The sequence below is a fragment of the Hemiscyllium ocellatum genome, chromosome 28 (genome assembly GCF_020745735.1).
Source record: "Hemiscyllium ocellatum isolate sHemOce1 chromosome 28, sHemOce1.pat.X.cur, whole genome shotgun sequence".
Taxonomy (NCBI): domain Eukaryota; kingdom Metazoa; phylum Chordata; class Chondrichthyes; order Orectolobiformes; family Hemiscylliidae; genus Hemiscyllium; species Hemiscyllium ocellatum.
Genome location: NC_083428.1, coordinates 32,535,415 through 32,556,614, shown reverse-complemented (window position 1 = coordinate 32,556,614; position 21,200 = coordinate 32,535,415). Strand labels below are relative to the sequence as shown.

At 45.5% G+C, this 21,200-nt stretch overlaps 1 protein-coding gene across 2 annotated transcripts in view; it reads left to right on the top strand.

Annotated features, from left to right (window-relative positions):
• Positions 1 to 16,290, top strand: part of matk (megakaryocyte-associated tyrosine kinase) — a 69,613-nt gene extending 53,323 nt beyond the window's left edge. For both annotated transcript variants that reach the window (XM_060845952.1, XM_060845953.1), the window contains exons 10-13: positions 473 to 546; positions 6,386 to 6,581; positions 7,825 to 7,911; positions 15,312 to 16,290. In XM_060845952.1, coding sequence (XP_060701935.1) covers positions 473 to 546; positions 6,386 to 6,581; positions 7,825 to 7,911; positions 15,312 to 15,494 — 540 coding nt within the window. In that variant the 3' untranslated portion in view covers positions 15,495 to 16,290. The remainder of the gene's footprint in view (positions 1 to 472; positions 547 to 6,385; positions 6,582 to 7,824; positions 7,912 to 15,311) is intronic.
• The last annotated feature ends 4,910 nt before the right edge of the window (positions 16,291 to 21,200 follow it).

The following is a 21,200-nucleotide window of genomic DNA, read 5'->3' as shown; positions in this document are numbered from 1 at the left end:
CCCTCCTCTCTGACCTATCACCTCCATCCCCACCCCCATCCACCTATTATACTCTTTGCTACCTTCTCCCCAGCACCCCCCTCCCATTTATCTCTCCACCCCGGAGGCCCCCTGCCTTCACTCCTGATGAAGGGCTTTTGCCTGAAACATTGATTTTCCTGCTCCTCGGATGCTGCCTGACCTGCTGTGCTTTTCCAGCACCACTCTAATCTAGACCCTTTAAACTGCCTATCGCCCTTTCTCCAAACAACAATGTTAGCAGAAGCCACAATTAAGATAAAAGGCCTCTTTTTTATCCGAGTCAAGAAAGGGCTTGTGTTTTCAGAGCATGTTTCAGATCCAAACCCAAAAAAAAGTGTTATAATCTAAAGAAATGGGACAGCAAGTTAGTAAAAAAGCAAGCAATGTGGAGGTGCTGAGATCAGAAGGAAATTTCACCATCTGTAAGAATTTTGCTCTCTGTCCATTCAAGGGTAACCTCGTCAACTATTTGAGATCGAGAGGGAGGTCAGTCATCACATTGAAGCATCTGATCCAGTTCGGGCTGTGAGTTGCAACGCTTTTCTGGCTTCACTTTGCCTGATCCTCCACTGTTCTCTTCCCCCCCTGCTTTTGCCTCTGGTCCATGCCAGGTACAGATCTCAGTACTCAGTCCCCTTTGGGTTCTATATCCAGCTCCTGCTCCGTAGCGCTTGGAGTTTAACAGAGTAGGAGACCATGGGCATCAAAACTGCTACTTGGAAGCACAGAAGTTATGCTAGACATTTGGTTGGATCACGGGCTGAAGTGGATATACAGATCCCCTGTGTCCCCATTGGAGCACCTATATATAGTTGTGACCACACACTGGTCCTTTTGAATCCCAGCTGCTCCACCTTCAAACCACATGGTGAGGAACTGAAAAACTTCACTCAAAATCTCAGTTCACCAGCCACGTAGAGAGTTCTAACAAGTGGGCTAACACTCGGAGAAAGTGAGGGCTGCTGATGCTTGGAGATCAGAGTCAAAAAGTGTCGTTCTGGAAAAGCACAGCTACTGAGTCAGCATCCGAGGAGCAGGAGAGTCAATGTTTCGAGCATAAGCTCTATATCATGAGGTGTTCTTCCTCCAGGCGTTAGGTGGTAAGGGAGTGGTGATGGAGGAGGCCCAGGACCTGCATGTCCTCAGCAGCTTGGGAGGGGGAGTTGAAATGTTCAGCTATGGGGCAGTGGGATTGATTGATGCAGGTGTCCCAGAGAGGATCTCTGAAGCATTCTGTGTGAAGGCATCCAGTCTCCCCTGTGTACAGGAGACTGCATCGGGAGCAACAGATACAGTAAATGACGTGTGTGAAAGTGCAGGTGAAACTTTGATGGATGTGGAAGGCTCCTTTGAGGCCTTGGGCCGAGGTGGTGAAGGGGGGGGTTGGTGGGGAGAAGAGAGAGAAAAAGGTGTGGGCACAGGTTTTGAAATTCCTGTGGTGACAGGGGAAGATGCCAGGAGTTACAATTATACTGGCCTCAGCATTGTCCCTTCCCTCTGGGGCTCAGTCCAGGTAACACCCTGTTGACAGGGTCCTTTAATTCACCAATTAGCCAGCACAGTAACTCCTGAACTTGTCCAGATAATGAGGTGAAGAGATGGCACTCTGCATGTCAGGTGGAGATCAGTTTATTTGGTTTTTCCTGTTTATAGTATTTTATTAAACAAATTGCAAAGCAGTTTACAGAAAACTTAACATTTACAGCTTATACAGCAATTTTACAAGGGAGGGGAGCAGCAAAGCCAGGTCCCAAACCCTACTGTTCAACCAGTTTACAGGGAGATGAGGAAAAAAACTCAAATCTCAGTTTCATGTATGAAAAGACAGCAACAATGACATTTGTACATAAGCTAATCCAGTTACATAAACAGTGCAGACCCAGTAAGCCCCTGACCCTCCCACCTTCCAGCTCCTAAGGCAGCCCACCCCAATATACCTTCCGTCTGCCCTGACACACCTTTTGACCACCTCTAGGGCAGCCCACCCCGGTACTCACCCAGGGTGACAGTAGTCAGGACAGCCTAACCACCTTCACTAACCACCCTCAGCACCTTTCGACCACCTCTGGGGCAGCCTACCCTGAAAATTGCCCAGATGACAGCACTGAGGACAGCTACCCATCTTCTGGCTCTCAGTCTGTCCTCCTGTACCATTGGGCTCACTCACCCAGATGCACCTTCCAGCCAGTGGGCTACCCTGGCACACCTTCTGGCCACCTTTAGGACAGCCCGTCCCCTTCCCTGGGAAGGCAGCGTGCAGGGGTACCCCACAAGCCTTCCAGATCTCAGCCAGCCCTTACGCACCTTCTGGCTCTTGGCTGCTCTGACACCTTTCAACCACCTCTAGGACAGCCCGTCCCAATTACCCCTTCTTGGGACGACAGTGTCTACCCACCATCTGGCTCTCAGGGTGACTGGCATCAGGGTGGCCTACCCACCTTCAGGTTCACAAGGATGTTTTACCCACCCTCCAGCTCTTGCAGTAACAGCTTTCAGGATGACCCATGAGCCTCCCAGCTCACCACAAGGCCTACCAGACCCAGGGACACAAGACAGTGCAGGTGATAGACCCAGGAAACACCACAATACAGTTAGTTACCAAAAAAAACAGTCCTTTCTGGTACACAGTCCAAATCTATACAGTCTCAAATATAGAATCCATTTCCAGGAAGAGTCCACTCCAGGATGCAATGTGCATTGTCAGAAATAGAGTCCACTCCAAACGGCAGAGTCCATTGCTAAAAACAGAGTCTGCAACCAAGGGCAGAGTCCACTCCTGAAGGTAGCAGATGCACACAGTTGTTCAGTCTCCAAGGAGTCCTAGCCCAGTCTTGGAAAACCAGGCCCACTCACAGGAACAGTATTGTACAGGTGCAGTTAACTCACAGGGGTTTGGTCCACTCCCAAAGAAAGGTGTTCTCTCAAACTTCAGGATACAGCAAGTGCTCTCCTCCCAGCATGCGCGCGCACACACACACACACACACACACAAACACACACGTGTTCAATCTTCAAAGGCCCAGTCCCAGGGCTAGGCCTCCTCTTAAAATGTATGGTCTTCCACAAGGGATCAGTCCAAACACCAATAAAAAGTGAAGACACATACAAAAAAAACACAAAATAGAGTCCAAGGGCTAAGCCCTACCACAAAATTAACATTATCCTTTTCTCAAAAAAGGGTAAAAAAAAGAGTAAACACACAGGCTGTAACCAGTCAGTGAAACAACAATCCCCTAAAGAGAACAGAGTTTCATCTGAAACACATTGTGTGCATCAGGAGTTTAACAATCAGTCCTCACTAAGAGGAATGCCAGTTGACAAACTGGCTAAATGATTTAGCCAGTTCAGGAATCAGGTTTTCCCCCTCCAAAAAAGAGAAGCAGAGACCAACAGTAACATACTGACTGTAATACCAGCCAGCACAGAGTCAGTCAGTCTCCTAAACTGAGAAGACCTCAATTTCCTGTTTATTTTTATTTTATTAAACAAATTACAAAAACAGTTTACAACAAACAGTTACATTTACAGCTGCATGCAAGAGACAGCAATTTTACAAGGGAGAGAAGCAGCAAAGCCAGGCCCCAAACCCTACCGTTCAAACAGTTTACAGGGACATGAGGACAAACCTCAAATCCCAGTTTCACACATAAAAATATAAAGAGACATCGACAATGACACTTGTACATTAGACAATACTGTTACATACAGAAGTGCAGACAATACAGACCCAGCAAGCCCCCGCCCCTACCCACCTTCCGATTCTTGGTCCGCCCCATGTCCCTTCCAGTTCAGTCCGCCCTGACACACCTTTCGACCACCTCTAGGACAGCCTGCCCCTATACCTGCCCGGAGTGACAGCGCTGAGGACAGCTACCCGCCTTCTGGCTCTCGGTCTGCCCCTACGTACCATTGGGCTCTCACCCACCCTATTGCGCCTCTGACCAATGGGCTATCCTGGCACACCTTTCGACCACCTCTAGGACAGCCCATCCCCTTCCCTGGGACGACAACGTGTAGGGTAGCCCACAAGCCTTCCGGATCTCAGCCCACCCTTACACGCCTTCTGGCTCTCGGCTGCTCTGACACCTTTCAACCACCTCTAGGACAGCCCATCCTGATTACCCCTTATCGGGATGACAGCGCTCAGAACGGCCTACCCACCCTCCGGCTTTCAGGACAGTCTACCAACCTTCAGGTTCACAAGATGGCCTACCCACTCTCCGGCTCTCAGGGTGACAGCTTTCAGAATGACGCATGTGCCTCCCAGCTCACCACAAGGCCTACCAGACCCAGGGACACACAAGACAGTGCAGGTGATTTACCCAGGAAACACCATAACACAGTTACCAAAAAAACAGAGTCCTTTCTGGTACACAGTCCAAATCTATACAGTCTTCAAAATATAGAATCCATTTCTAGGAAGAGTCCACTCCAGTATACGATGTACATTGTCAGAAATAGAGTCCACTCCAAACTGCAGAGTCAGTTGCTAAAAACAGAGTCCGCAACCAAGGGCAGAGTCCACTCCTGAAGGCAGCAGATGCACACCCCACAGCACACAGATGTTCAGTCTCCATGGAGTCCTAGCCCAGCCTTGGAAAACCAGGCCCACTCAGAGGAACAGTATTGTACAGGTGCAGTTAACTCACAGGGGTTTGGTCCACTCCTGAAGGAAAGGTCTGCTGCCAGACTCCAGGATACAGCAACTGCTCACCTCCCAGCACACACACATAGGTGTTCAATCTTCAGAAGGCTAGGCCTCCCCACAGGAACAGCTCCTCTGGTAAAATGTATGTCTTCCACAGGGCTCAGTCAAAACACCAATGAAAAGTGAAGACACGTACAAAAAAACAAAGAAAACTACAAGGGCTAAGCCCTACCATAAAATTAACATTGTCCTTTTCTCAAAAAGAGAAAAGAGTAACACACAGGCTGTAACCAGCCAGTGAAACAACAACCCCCTAATGAGAATTGAGTTACACCTGAAACACTTTATGTGCATCAGGAGTTTAGTAATCAGTCCTCACTAAGAGGAATGCCAGTTAACAAACTGGCTAAATAATTCAGCCAGTTCAGAATCAGGTTGTCCCCCTCCAAAAAAGAGAGAAGCAAAAACCAACAGTAACATACTGACTGTAATACCAACCAGCACAGAGTCAGTCCCCTAAACTGAGAAGACCTCTGAATCTGCTGTTTATGTCTGTCAGCCAGGACTCCCTGATTGGCCCAGTTTAATAATCCCAGTCAAGGATCTCACAGTCAATAAAATCCACCTGGTTCAGAACACTACTACTCCTTTAATTCCAGAATTGTTTTGCAAAACAGTGTTCAGGATATTAATCTCTAATTTATGGAGACTCCACTATAGATGGTTGGCACAGCCCCCAGAGGCAGGGACATGGTGGGGTGGATGAGGTTGTGTGCAGAGCATTATTGTCAGCTCATAGAAGCTGGGGGTCAGGTCAGAGTTCAGGGGTCTGCCAACTAAACTGGCATTGGTCGTTTACTTTGCTGGCTTTGGGGACAAAATACAGTGATTAATGTATCACTGCACTACTTTTAACCTCTAATGGAGCAGTTGACCTTCATATGGAGAATTGGTCAAGATGGGGGCGACACCTTCCTTAACTCAAGCCTTGTGGGAGTTTGGGCAATCAGTTGGTTATTCAACCATGGGGTGATCACAGGGTATCTCAATTCTGTCCCTCTCTTGTGCACCCCCAATGCCTCACACCCACACCCACTCTAAAAACGCAGCAAGGGGATAGCAGTCCAAGAAGCAAAGAAATAATTGACCCACAATCCCCTTCCCTGTTTCCTTCCTTTACTTAGAGATATTGAGGCCGTTTATAGCACCTCTATCTCAACGTTGCCTGAAGTCAGCAAAGACAGCTGATTTCAAAACCCACTAGGGACGAGCAGTACATGCTGGCCAGCCAGTGACTCTCACATCCCTCAAATAAATAAGATAAACCAGAAGAAGAACAGGCTTTCAGGGTCCCACACGTCTGACCTACTAGAGATAGTTTTTTGATCAGGTGCATTATATGGCGAGAAAAAGCAAAATACTGCGGATAATGGAAATCTGAATTAAAAACAGAAAGTGCAGGAGAAACTCAGTAGGTCTGGCAGCATCGGTGAGAGAGAAACAGTCTTAATGTTTTGAGTCTGTTATGACTCTACTTCAGAACTGCTTCAGTCTATTGTTTCTTCACAGCTGCTGCCAGACCTGTTGAGTTTCTCTAGCACCTTCTGTTTTTACTGTGAGGGGAGTATTTGATATTCATCTTTAGCCTTCTGACAATGGCTGACAGGCCCCTTCGTCTCTGCGTGTTTTATTTCCTGCTGCTGTCTGTTGCTATAGTGATGTCTGTGAAGGAATGGAATACCTGGAGTCGAAGAAGCTTGTTCACCGAGACTTAGCAGCCCGGAACATTCTGATCTCAGACGAAAATGTTGCCAAAGTGAGTGACTTTGGTCTGGCGAAGGGAGTGTCGAGTGCTCAAGACCAGGCGAAGCTGCCGGTGAAGTGGACAGCCCCTGAGGCTCTGAAACAGCATGTAAGAGCTGAGCGTGAGTTTCTATCGGGAACACAGATTGAGCAGTAACATTCATTGACCCTCCTCATCACACATTGATCCCTCTGTAGCACCTCATCCTACTCATCATTCCACACTTTGGATAGTGAGTGTTGGAGGAACATTAAGAAGCATTACAACTTTGTCCACTCATAACCCCGTGCACACACACATAGTCGCACACACAGGCGCGCGCACACACATACACATAGGCACACACACATGCACACAAGTACACACACATACGCACAAGTACACGTGCACACGCGCGCACACAGGCGAATACACACATGCACAAGTACACATGCGCGCACACAGGCAGGCACACACACATGCACACAGGTATACACACACATGCACATTTGCATAAATGTACAGAAAAGCACAGCACAAGCACCCTTGAATATACACACACACACCTGCATATGAGTTGCAGTGGTTAAGGAAGGCAGCTCACCACTATCTGCTTAAGGACAGTTAGGGATGGGCACTAAAACGCTGCTCTTGCCAGCGATGCCCACATCCTGCAAATGATTAAATTAAAACCAAAAGATGTAATTAGCTAGCCAGTGCCCAAGGATCCCTATCCCAATACATTGCAGTGTCTTCAGAGGGAAACAGAAGCAATTGTCAGGCACCTCATTCCAGTTTCTGGGTATCGGTGAGGTACACCTTCAATCCAAATGGAACACTGTGTGTCATGGTGATAAAAATCCTGGCATTTGTCACTGAAAAAAATTCCTCTTGTTAGCACAGCTGCTGGGGTGGGGGGAGGTGGAGCCCAATACTGACATTTAAACGTACTGTCATTAGCCCTCCACTTCTTCAAACCTGCTAGAATCCTTTCAACTGCCTTAATCTAGGATTTCCTCTAAATTACAGTCAGACACGAGATATTCTAACATTTCCCCTGTGCCTCCTATTCTTTGAGGAGCTGAGTTCCATTGAACTATTGTGTGTGGGCAGGATTGGTCTGGCCTGACACAGAGCCACTGGTGTGACAGCTGTCAGAGACTTTGGTAACTCTATCCCTTCCTCTGATTGAATTGACCACTTAAACCCCACAGGCCTTGCTAGTTAAATGGCAGCCTGTCACCATCTCATTGAGTGAAAGAGAGAAAATGAAGGGCCCACTAGTTTATTTTCTGTCACCGCATTAAGCTTATTACGCATGTAATTGTTGAGGTAGAGTGTCTATAACAAGCTTCCTCATTCCTTTCAACAGAAATTCTCCACCAAGTCGGATGTCTGGAGTTACGGAATTCTTCTGTGGGAGCTGTTTTCTTACGGCCGAGCTCCCTACCCTAAGTTGGTGAGTAGTTATGTCGTACAAAATCACTCAAGATTTTTTTCATTGCTACAAAGTGAAAAAACTCCACAGAGGCCATGTTCCAAAACCAACTCACCCTTTATTTATGCGAGGATAGTCCTTGACGCTGATCCAGCTCCCTCAGAGCCAGCTCTCAGAGTGAACCGTACCTTTGACACTCCTGGTTTTTTTTAGAGTGAACAAACCTCTGACACATTCATTTATCCCTTTTTTTCTTTTTTTTAAACACCCCCACACTACCGCCTAACTGCGGTAGTGCTTATTTTTTTCCCCAGCACCCATGTTGTGTGTGTGCAGGTGTGAGACACAGTGAGAGACACAAGGTGTACGAATCTTTATTCAATTTCCACCACCAGGTAGGTAGGAAAACACCCGGGTGGCCAGTGACAAGCAGTGCCCTTCACATCAAAGGGCAATGCTGTGTGATCAAACAGTGAAGGGGAGGGACACTCCTGTTTGTATCTGTCAGCCAGGGCCCCTTGATTGGACCAGATTAACAGTGCTAGCCAGGGAACTCCTATTTACTGAGGTCCACATGGCTGACCTTGTTACATTCACTATACAAAGGACCTGGTCTTTGGTGGGCTGTCTGAGATACTTGTCATTTTCCACTATTCAATCCAAGCTCCTCCCCCCTTACTTATTGCCTCTATCCGACCATATTGTCAAAAACAAACACTTGCTTATTCATCAACCAGCTCTATGCCAGATCTAATGGTGAATCAATGCTTTCAGCACTTGAAAGAGAGAGACAGAGTTATTACTTCATGTAGGTAGAAACAATGACTGCAGATGCTGGAAACCAGATTCTGGATTAGTGGCGCTGGAAGAGCACAGCAGTTCAGGCAGCATCCGAGGAGCAGTAAAATCGACGTTTCGGGCAAAAGCCCTTCATCAGGAATAAAGGCAGAGAGCCTGAAGGGTGGAGAGATAAGCTAGAGGAGGGTAGGGGTGGGGAGAAAGTAGCATAGAGTACAATAGGTGAGTGGGGAAGGGGATGAAGGTGATAGGTCAGGGAGGAGGGTGGAGTGGATAGGTGGAAAAGAAGACAGGCAGGTAGGACAAGTCATGGGGACAGTGCTGAGATGGAGGTTTGGAACTAGGGTGAGGTGGGGGAAAGGGAAATGAGGAAACTGTTGAAGTCCACATTGATGGCCTGGGGTTGAAGTGTTCCGAGGAGGAAGATGAGGCGTTCTTCCTCCAGGCGTCTGGTGGTGAGGGACTGGCGGTGAAGGAGGCCCAGGACCTCCATGTCCTCGGCAGAGTGGGAGGGGGAGTTGAAATGTTGGGAGACAGGGCGGTGTGGTTGATTGGTGCGGGTGTCCCAGAGATGTTCCCTAAAGCGCTCTGCTAGGAGGTTTCCTGTCTCCCCAATGTAGAGGAGACCACATTGGGAGCAACGGATACAATAAATGATATTGGTGGATGTGCAGGTAAAACTTTGATGGATGTGGAAGGCTCCTTTAGGCCTTGGATGGAGGTGAGGGAGGAGGTGTGGGCACAGGTTTTGCAATTCCTGCGGTGGCAGGGGAAGGTACCCAGGATGGGAGGGTGGTTGTAGGGAGGCGTGGACCTGACCAGGTAGTCACGGAGGGAACGGTCTTTGCGGAATGCGGAAAGGGGTGGAGAGGTGGAGTCTTTTTGGAGGTGGCTGAAATGTCGGCGGATGATTTGGTTTATGTGAAGGTTGGTAGGGTGGGAGGTGAGCACCAGGGGCGTTCTGTCCTTGTTACGGTTGGAGGGGTGGGATCTGAGGGCGGAGGTGCGGGATGTGGACCGAGATGCTTTGGAGGGCATCTTTAACCACGTGGGAAGGGAAATTGGTGTGTTCTGTGGTGGAACTGGTCCTCCTGGGAGCAGATACGGCAGAGGTGGAGGAATTGGGAATACGGGGTGGCATTTTTGCAAGAGGTAGGGTGGGAAGAGGTGTAATCCAGGTAGCTGTGGGAGTCAGTGGGAATGGAGATGGAGAGGTCCAGGAAGGGGAGGGAGATGGTCAGGGCAGATTGCAATCTGAGTATAGTTCTTTCTTAGTGACCCAGGCAGTGAGGACTAGCCAATTCAACTGTAGCAGGCATTGTAGTCATGACTGACCTGTAAGCTATAATGGAAATCACAGCCATAGCTTGGCTTCTGAGGGCCAGACTGTGAATAGATCCTGGGTTTGAGCTGGTACAGGGTCATGAGAATCATTGATAAGAGAGAGCAGGGCAGCATGTGGCAGGGGACAGAAGTTTCAGCCAATGATGAAAATTCAAATTGAACCTAGTCAGCTACAGGCTGCCAAGAAGGAAGCAAAGGAACAAAGTAGAACAAGAAGTGGATAGACAAAAGTACAGAATGCAGTCTGATTTTTAACCCAACCACCCTGGAGAATGTGGGCAGATTCAGAGGGAGAGGCTGAACAGGCTGGGGCCATTTTCCCTGAAGCATTGGAGGCTGAGGGGTGACCTCATAGAGATTTATAAAATCATGGGGGTGCATGGATAAGGTGAATAGCCAAAGTCTTTTTCCCAGGATAGCTTAGTCCAAAGCTAGAGGGCATTGGTTTAAAGTGAGAGGGCAAAGATTTGAAAGGGACCTAAGGAGTAATTTCTCATGTAGAGGGTGTATAGAATGAGCTGCCTGAGGCTGGTACAATTACAACATTTAAAAGGCATCTGGATGGGTATATGAAAAGGAAAGGTTTAGAGGGATATGGGCCAAACATTGGAAAATGGGACTAAGATTTATTTAGGATATTTGGTCGACACGGACGAGTGGGACTGAAGGGTCTGTTTCAGCGCTGTCCATTTCTATGACTCTATTAACCGAACTCAGTGGAAACAGCAGCAGAACGTCTTCAAAGTGGGAAGTCCTGGAAAAGAAGTGGCAGTGAATTGTACACTGATACAAATGCAAAATACAGGGGACGCAGGAAGTTTGAAAGAGAAGCTGACAAGACTGGAAATGCTCAACAAAGCCGGCAGCACCTTCGGAGAGCGCGACCAACTCAATTTCTGAATTCTGCCGAAAAAGTCAGAGACTTAAAGCATTCAATCTGTATCCTTCTCCTCGGAGCTGCCTGACCGACTCAGTATGATTAACATTTTCTATGTTTAGTGGATCAGCTTCCTTTGCCATCCCACTTTCAACCCACCCCTTTGATGTCAAAGTAGGACGAAATGGGAAGGGGTTTCAATCAGGTATCCGGCCTAAAGCTGACCCATTTCTCACAGTTGAGTCAAGTTAAAATCAGGACTGGGGAATCAGTTCATATTTTGAAAATTGTAGGACTGTCCTTTCAACTCTGGGGTAAATTCACCCGGAAGCTGTAACATTGGGGTGTCTTTATAAACACAAAGGGTTTTATACAGTAAATTATATGACACAGGAATATTTCCTTTAGTGAAGGTCTGGAACCTACCTTTGTTTTGTAAATGGAATGCATTCCTTCTTAAAGTCTTTGTATGTCAAAAGAATATGGGATCAATTTTATAAATCAGCAGAGGAATTTAATGTTTTTATTTTGTCCATGTTGTCTCTGCAGACAGTAGTGCTTTTTTCCTTATTGCCCTTTGAAATGTGAAAGAACAGCCTGGCTGAAATTGGAGTATTGTGGCCAAATCCGGGCATCACAGTTCAGGAGAGATGTGAAGGGTTTAGAGTTGGTGCACAAATGGTTCATGATAATAGTTCCAGGAATGCAGAGCTACAGCGTTGAGGGAAGTTAGCAGAACAGGGACCCTTCTGCTTGGAGAAAAGATCAAGAGGAGATGTTACAGAGACTTTCAAAACCATCACGGTTCTGAACATAATTGAGAGGGAGAAACTGCGCCTGTTGACAGAAAATCTGGAGGACACTCAGATAAGATGATTGGCAGAAGGAGGCATCGGTATGACCTGTCTAATACAGAGTGTGGCTAAGATCTGAAAAGCTCAGCTTTTGAGTGATGTGGAGACAGACTCATTTGAGGACTTCAGAAGTAGAAATGGATAATTAATCTAAAGTGAAAAAAGATTGCCATGCCAAGGGGAAAAGACAGGGCTATGGGTCTAAGTGAGTTGCAGCTGCAGAGAGCAAGCAAGGTTATGGTGATCTGAATGTCTTCCTGTGTTGTTACCATGCCATACTTCTGTGATGGATGTGATCATAAGGCGATTCTTGTTTTGAGCTGATTCCACGATGAAGGCTGTCTGTCTGATATTCTCTGAGCTGGCTTTTCTCTTTCAGATGCTGACAGAGTTCCTGTGCAGTTCCAGAAACTTAACCTCTCATTCTGAGGTTCTAGGGCAGCACAGTGGCTCAGTGGTTAGCACTGCTGGCTCACAGCACCAGGGTCCCAGATTCGATTCCAACCTTGGGTGACCGTCTGTGGGGAGTTTGCACATTCTCCCCGTGTCTGTGTGGGTTTCCTCCGGGTGCTCCGGTTTCCTCCCACAATCCAAAGATGTGCAGGTCAGGTGAATTGGCTATGCTAAATTGCCCCATAGTGTTAGGTCAATTAGTCAGGGGGAAATGGGTCTGGGTGGGTTACTCTTCGGAGGGTCGGTGTGAACTGATTGGGCCGAAGGGTCTGTTTCCACACTGTAGGGAATCTAATCATTTTCATGTCTACGTCTTTCAAGCTCAGCTAGTGAAGTCGGGCGGACAAATTCCTTTTAACGAAAAAGGAAATCTTTGCACAGAATTCCCTCACACAGGTGGCATCATGGCAATGTCAAAGGGCCAGGAATCCAGACACAGTGGCTAAGAAACACTACAGAGACATCAGTTCAAGTCTCACTGTGGTAGCTAAATTCAAGTCATAAAATCTGGATTCAAAAGTTAGTGCCAGTAACAGTGGCCATGAAACTACCATTTATTGTCAGAAAATTTCACCTGACTCACTAACTTTGATCTGTCATGGAAATCTGCCATCCTTACCCAGTCTTATCGACATGCGATTAATATTTAATTACTCTTGGAAATGGTCTTTCATGCCATTCACTTTAAAGGTAATTTGGGATGGGCAACAAATCTGCCCAGGCCCCATGAAAGAGACTGAAGAAAAAAAGACCTCCCACGTTAAACCATGTTGGAATGATGATGTTACAATGAGCTCTTAAGCCTTTAATGGGTTAAAAGGCAGCACTGATTGTGCCTGATCTCCACTGCCTACCTTCGTCTCAAGATGCCTTTGGCAGCACTGTTGCCGTGGAAATAAAACTTCCTGCCCGTAATCCTCCATTATCCCCCGCCCCCATCCACACTTTATCCTCATGTGACACATAATTACTTGCTAAATTAGAACAGCTCCTAACAGAGTCACAACTAGAGGTTAACATGTTACCCAGATGCGATCATGCTGGAATGAGAGAACTTACAGGAGGCTGTCCTGTCTGATTGCTGTGGTTTCTTTCTTACAATGCTTAAAAAGAAAGCATTCTGAATAGCTCCTCCCACCCTGACGGACATCAATGCATCGCTAGGGATATTCTAATGAGCCTCCCCCTTCAAAATATAAAACCGGATTGAATCAAAAGAGTTAAAGCAAGTATTTGAGAGTAGACCCTTATCGTCATCATTAACCAACCCTTTTCAGGGCAAGATATATTGCTGACTGTTCTTACTGTGAAATGCAATTAAGATGCTATTTGTTTTAGTATTTTATGTCTTTAATTAGAATTAGTATAAATTAGTAGTTTATTGCGGCGATATATTTTGCAGAATCTCTACTCAAATGGTATTTCTGTGTTATGTTTGACAAGTAAACTTCAGTGTAGATAATTGTGTGATGTTACATTTCAGTGAGAAGGATAAGGTTTTCACACACTTGTTGAAAAATAAGAGTCTGAATGGAGTTGAGGAAATTGGGATTACAAACACTAGAAGCAATGACACAGGTCAATAAGACCACACAAAGTAAGCAGTAGTTCCTAATGCTAGAGGGCTAACTTTGCATAGACAGTCATTCATTGATGCTTTTCCCATGCAATGCCTTGACCAATCAGAATTGACTTACCCAGTTTGAACTGAGAAAGAAACCTTGCTGTTAACTGATGTATTCTGTATGGCAATGCATCAACCAATCAGAATTCACTTACTCACCAGTCATCACCCTCCTTATAAGGAGCAGAAATTGTACCCTTTGAGATTTGGTATTCTTGTCATTTTATCCTGATGATTGTGAAATGCAAAGCTCTGACAGCAGGTCTCTTTTTTTCAGTGGTAATCAAAATTGCTTTGTTGAACTTTAATTATATCACATTTAGAGTAGTGTTTGCAGTTCCCATCATCATAATCATAAAAACCATGTAGAGGCCGCTGGAGAGGGTTCAAAAAAACATCTATAGGCATGGTACTTGAAATGCGAGTTTATAGTAATCAGGAAAGGGTGGATCTACTTTTTCCTGTAAAGGAAGGCTGAGGTGTGATCTGATAGGCATCGTTAAGGTTGGAAAAGGTTTTGATAAAGAGAGCATGGAAAAACTGTTTCTGTTTATGCAGAAATGAGAAGCTATGAATATAAAATAGTCATCAAGAAGTTCAATAGGGAATTCAGAAGAAATGCCTTTACCTAAAGAGTGGTGAGAATGTGGACCTATCTACCACAGTGAATAGGCAAGAGAAAGAGTAGTCATTTCTTTAATAATGTGATAGTTGCATTCCTGTGTGACCCCCGCTATACAAAATCGCGCAATACAAATACCACTTAAAGTGTTGACGATCTAATCGCATTATAGTTGTCATACATTTTAAATGTCTGTGCTTTAAAAACTGCATTCCCTATTCGTCAATCGTATTACAGCCAATTTGAGTTGATGGAACGTGCGTTATAGGAGCATGACCTGTACAGATATGTTTAAGGAGGACCTGGATCAGCACATAAAGGAGAAAGGATAGGATCTGGATGAGCAAAGATGGATGGAGGTTCAAGTGGACCATATAAATGTCTTGGAGTGGTTAGGCCAAGTGGCCCCTTTTTGAACTGCAAATTCTATATAATTCAAAGTAAAAATCAAGCAGTTTAATATCTGCACATTACATTGCATTATGATCTGCTTTGTTAATAATGCTGTGTATAAGTATGTAATAGGCCTAGTCCTTTAGGAATTTAAAGATACATTTATGGATTAATAAATTAGGAAAAATAACAATTGAGCATGGGTGCAGAGAGGCTTCTGATGACATGGTGTCTGGAAATCAGGAGCTCTTAATTTGACTTGGTAGCAATTTTAGAACATTTCCTGCCCAAAAATATTCTTATGTTCTCACTCCACTTCACTAATAACTCTCTACTGTGACAGTATTAAAACTTGACCGTGATCCTGACTTTAAAGCGTGCTTTGAGGGTCTAGTTTTCTGGACCCACATCCCCACTGAAATGCTGATGTTTATCCCTCTTTCTATTCCCTTGCAGCCACTGATGGACCTGGTGGACAAAGTGGAGAAAGGATATCGGATGGAATGTCCGGATAAGTGTCCCACCTCCGTGTACAACCTGATGAAATCCTGCTGGGAGTACGATCCTAGCAAACGTCCCACCTTTAAAAAACTCAGAGACAAACTGGAAAAAGAGGGGAGGAAATCCGATTATGTTTGAAGCAAGAACACCTCATGGGCAGGTTTAACCACAGAAAGAGCATCCTATTGAGCCAACATACTAGGATGGATCCTGTCCAGGATTTTGAGTCTTACAGCAGCACGTGGCGAAGAATGACAGATTATACATAACAGGAGAAAAAAGAAATCCCTTCAATGTCATGCTGTATTCCTCTATACACAACCTGAAGGCTCCCAAACCCCTTCATCCTGTCAGTGCCTGTTCACTTTCTAACAGAGCTGACCTTAACACTGTTGTGCTTGCTCACATACGAGATTAGAAATTGCGGTTTTATTTTGTTTTGGGGAATCCAAACAGAATATTAAACAATCAGCATCAAACTAACCCATCGCTGTCAATATCACATTGACTCATCACAATAAACAGGAATAAGGACATATTTATACAGAACTTGCCTTCAGAAATTGAAATTGATACAGCACAGTGTCTGATAAGGTAGAATGTGCATGGGCTTTATAGCAAGCAGGAGTGAATGGCCTTCTCTTATATTTCTCACATTGTAACAATGATTGTCCTTCGAAAGTATTCCATTTGGCCAGAAAGTACTTTTGAACAATCTGAGGTCCAGACAGCTGCTCTATAATGTATAGTTTTTCCTGATTTACTTTCAGTTTTTACTTATGTTAAAGACTGTGCCCTGCGTGATACCTGTTCAACAGTGGACAATTTCAGACCTCAACAGACACTCGCTGCAAAAGTCTCCAGTCAGTATTTTGTTAAATGTTGATGGAATAATTGAGAATCTGTTGCAATAAATTAAAACCTTTTGTCTAAACTGAGATACTGAAATTGGTTAGGGCACAATGTGGAGTGATATCGAGCTGAGTGATGGGGAAGTCCTCGCTTAAAGTTGTAGTCGTATTCTTGAAAATTGGGTTTTTAAGTAAAAAAGCTTTAAATGAATCTTGGTTTCCCACCAAAGTCAATGTAAAAGCTGTAATTAAGTTCCATAGGACCTTCCAGATCAGAAAAAAAATGGAAAAACCTACAAGTGAAAATACTTTACAGTACTAAATTCCTGCTGAAAAATGTGTTGCTGGAAAAGCGCAGTAGGTCAGGCAGCATCAAAGGAGCAGGAGAATCTTTCCTACATTGATAAATGAAATAACTTTTAGTATTTAATTTAGAAATTTAAAAGAAACATAGTCAGCTTCTCCACCGAGTATCTCCTGTTGATTTTACTTGCTTCAGATCTCCCTTCCTGATCCTTTAGATTGCTGTGGACCCTTCCTTCCAGTGACCCTCTGGTTCAAGGATCCTGCTGATCACTAGCCCATTTTCTTGTTTTTCCTTGGGACTTGCAGCCTGACCCACTCCGAATCCCACCAATCTGTTGATCCTGGGACTTGTAGTCTCTCCCAATCCCGATCCCACCCTCCTGCTTATCTGAGACTTTCAATCTCTCCCATTCTGAATCCCACCCTCTTGCTGATCTGGCTGTCCCTCTTAATATTTTTTTTAACAAAGAACATAGGATTTGTGAAGCTTCCCTGTGCCCATTATCTTCTCCCTATACTGTTAGCATTATTGGAGAAATTTCTTGCAGTTGCTGGGATTTGCAATGTTCTCTAACGGATTTAATGTGGAGTTGTGAGGCAGAACCAATGTAATTGTTCTAGATTTCTTCTTTATTTTCTCATTATTGAGGATTATTCCATGTGAGAATTTTTGAAAACAAGCCAACCGAAGGATTATTATGGTGAGATACAAGACATCAACGCTTTATTTGTAAGCAATTATGTTCCCTCTCCTCTCCTGAAAGCTTTGGCATTCATTATGTTCCAATGCCACAACCTTTAATACCTCATCTGTTTCTCATGTGCCAGCCTGCAATTCAACTGCAAAAGGCATCCCAGCAATTCATATTTATCAATATCACCCAAACTATATACTTGATATCAGGCTCACAGACTGGGTAGACTTGTTTTCCAGTTTCCCTTAAAATCACAAGAGGTAAAATTTAAAATTCATTACAATTCACTTCTTCCCTATTTTTTCCTGCAGGACCATACCTCATGAGTGTCAGGCCTACCTCTGATTCCTCATCCCGGCCAGATAGCTGTCTTCACATAGCAATTTTGGAGGGGACACATCTGGGGACCAATTGTTGCACAGATGAGCTCCATAGGAAGAGAAATAAATAAAAGATAACAGTCATGGGGTCCTCTCGCATACTGGGTCATGCAGGTAGCAAGAGTCAAGGCTGTGGCATGATGCTGACTCCTTTAGCCCATGGGCATTGAGTGCCTCTCAGGCACTTAAATGGGCAGCAGCAAGTCTTCTGTAGCAACAAAGACCAGTTTTCACTGGGCCCCATCTTTCTGATGCTGAGTCCCTCTGTGGGGAACTGAATACCAGAAGCCTGTAAACAAATACAATGATTTAGTACAGTCCAGGACAGAGATATTTCTGATAGTGGAAAGTCAGGTAGAATAAAGACAGATACAACATTGGAACAGGCCTTATGGCCTTCCGAGCAGACACTGACACATTTTTCCCTTCCATACATAAACTGCCCTCACTTACAGGATCCATATCTGTACCTTCCTATGCATGTATTCATTCAGGTTTTTCTTGAATGCTGCTATTTTGTCTGCTTCCACCACCTCCTCTAGCTGTGTGTTCTAGGCACTCACCACCCCATGTGTGAAAGACTTGCCTTGCACATCTTCCCAACCCCCACCCAATCCCTTCCCCCACACTTTGAACCAGTTTCCCCTAGTATTTGACCCCTCCATCTGGGGAAAAAGCCTCATACATTCCATTTTATCCATGCCATCCACAATCTTTTAAACTTCTATCAGGCCATCCCTCAACCTCCTGCGCTCCAGTGAAAACAAACCCAGTCTATCCAACCTTACTTTGTCACTAAAATCCCTCATACCAGGCAACATCCTGGTAAACCTTTTCTGCACCCTCTGCAAAGCATTCACAGCGGTTTGGTAGTGTGGTGACCAGAGCTGTTCACAATATTCCAAGCGTGGCCAAACTAAAGTTCGATAAAGTTGCAGCATAATTTGCCTATCTTTGTACTCAATCCCCTGCAGATGTCACAAAGAGAAAATCTTCATCAGGGCTAGTAGAATCTGCTGGAGTGGACATTATGTCAACTTCAAATTAGCCTAGTGTCTTAGAAGTACAAAATATAAGATTCTGAGCTGCATTTCAATGAGATCTGGCATTGCTTGTAGTTCTTAAGATACTCTTTCTCACTAGGATACATTTCCCAGCCACTGACTCTCAACAGAGTGCTGTTTCCCAGACACAACACTGACTCTCTCTTTGCTACAGTCACACTGACTCTCACTGGGGTAGAGTCACACAGACACTGACTCTCACTGGGGTACAGTAACACAGACACTGACTCTCACTGGGGTGCAGTCCCACAGGCACTGATTCTCACTTTGCTACAGTCACATAGGCACTGACTCTCACTGGGATAAAATCCCACAGGTTCTGACTCTCACTGGGGTACAGTCACACAGACACTGACTCTCACTGGGGTACAGTCACACAGACACTGACTCTCACTGGGGTGCAGTCACACAGGCACTGAGTCTCGCTGGGGTACAGTCACACAGGCACTGACTCTCACTGGGATACAGTCCCACTGGCACTGACTCTCACCAGGGTACAGTCCCACAGGCACTGGCTCTCACCAGGGTACATTCCCACAGGCACTGACTCTCACTGGGATTCAGTCCTACAGGTACTGACTCTCATTGGTGTATGGCCACACAGGAACTGACTCTCACTATATTGCAGTCACACAGGCACTGAATCTTACTGGGGTATAGCACACAGGTACTGACTTTCACTGGGGTACAGTCCTACAGGCACTGACTCTCACTGGGGTAAAGTCACACAGGCACTGACTCTCTCACTTAGTTACAGTCACAAAGGTACTGACTCTCACTGGGGTACAGACACATAGGCACTGACTCACATTAGGGTATAGTCACACAGCCACTGACTCTCACGTTGTTACAGTCACTGACTCCCACTTTGTTACAGTCCCACAGCCACTGACTCACTTTGTCAGAATCGGGCAGGCACTGACTCTCACTGGGATACAGTCCCACAGGCACTGAATCTCACTTTGCTACAGTCCCATAGGCACTGACTGTCACTGGGGCATAGTCCCACAGGTACTGACTCTCACTGGGATAAAGTCCCACAGGTACTGACTCTCACTGGGGTACAGTCCCACAGGCACTGATTCTCACTTTGCTACAGTCACATAGGCACTGACTCTCACTGGGATAAAATCCCACAGGTTCTGACTCTCACTGGGATACAGTCCCACAGGCACTGAATCTCACTGGGGTACAGTCCCACAGGCACTGACTCTCACTGGGGCATAGTCCCACAAGTACTGACACTCACTGGGGTACAATCCTACAGGCACTGACTCTCAATGGTGTATAGTCACACAAGCACTGACTCTTATGTTGTAACAGTCACTGAACCTCACTTTCTTACAGTCCCACAGGCACTGAATCTCACTGGGGCACAGTCCCATAGGCACTGACTCTCACTGGGGCATAGTCCCACAGGTACTGATACTCACTGGGATAAAGTCCCACAGGTACTGACTCTCACTGGGGTACAGTCCCACAGGCACTGATTCTCACTTTGCTACAGTCACACAGACAATGACTCTCACATTGTTACAGTCACACAGGCACTGACTCTCACTGGGATAAAGTCCCACAGGTACTGACTCTCACTGGGGTACAGTCCCACAGGCACTGATTCTCACTTTGCTACAGTCACACAGACACTGACTCTCACATTGTTACAGTCACATAGGCACTGACTCTCACTGGGATAAAATCCCACAGGTACTGACTCTCCCTGGGATACAGTCCCACAGGCACTGAATCTCACTGGGGTACAGTCCCACAGGCACTGACTCTCACTGGGGCACAGTCCCACAAGTACTGACACTCACTGGGGTACAATCCTACAGGCACTGACTCTCAATGGTGTATAGTCACACAAGCACTGACTCTTATGTTGTAACAGTCACTGAACCTCACTTTCTTACAGTCTCATAGACACTGACTCTCACTGGGGCATAGTCCCACAGGTACGAACTCTCCCTGAGGTGTATTTCTGGAATTTCGTCCTGAAATCTTTCTTTCTGCTCTCTCTTCTTTAAAACGTTACTTTAGTAGCTGCTCCTTTGACCACGCTTTTCAGCATCTGTTGAGATATGTCCTTCTGAATGTCAATGTCAAACAAGTTTGTGTTGATGACTCCCTTGTTACCACCCTTCAGATAATTACTCCATCCAGGGGGTGACATAAATACAAGTTGTTGAATTCTGTGGTTCAAAGGAGTTGCTTTGTTTTCATTTTAAAATCACATTTAATCAGCTATTTGACTATAGTGAGTTGCCTTCAAGATAATTTAATCCCTTTAAATCTAACTCTGAAACTCATTTGGTTGCTGGTATGATCTATTATTGTTGTGATGTAACCAATGAAGCGTGTGAATGAGCTGCTGAACCATTTTAAATACAGCCTGGAATCAAGAGTGAGATCAGATTCTCACCATCGTCCAATCCCTGCACCCGAATGGCTGGTATTTCCATTCATTAAACTACACCCTGGGGTTGAGCCTATTTTTCAGAGACAGAGGGGCCAAACAGGATGGAATCGAACTGTGTTAAATACTCAG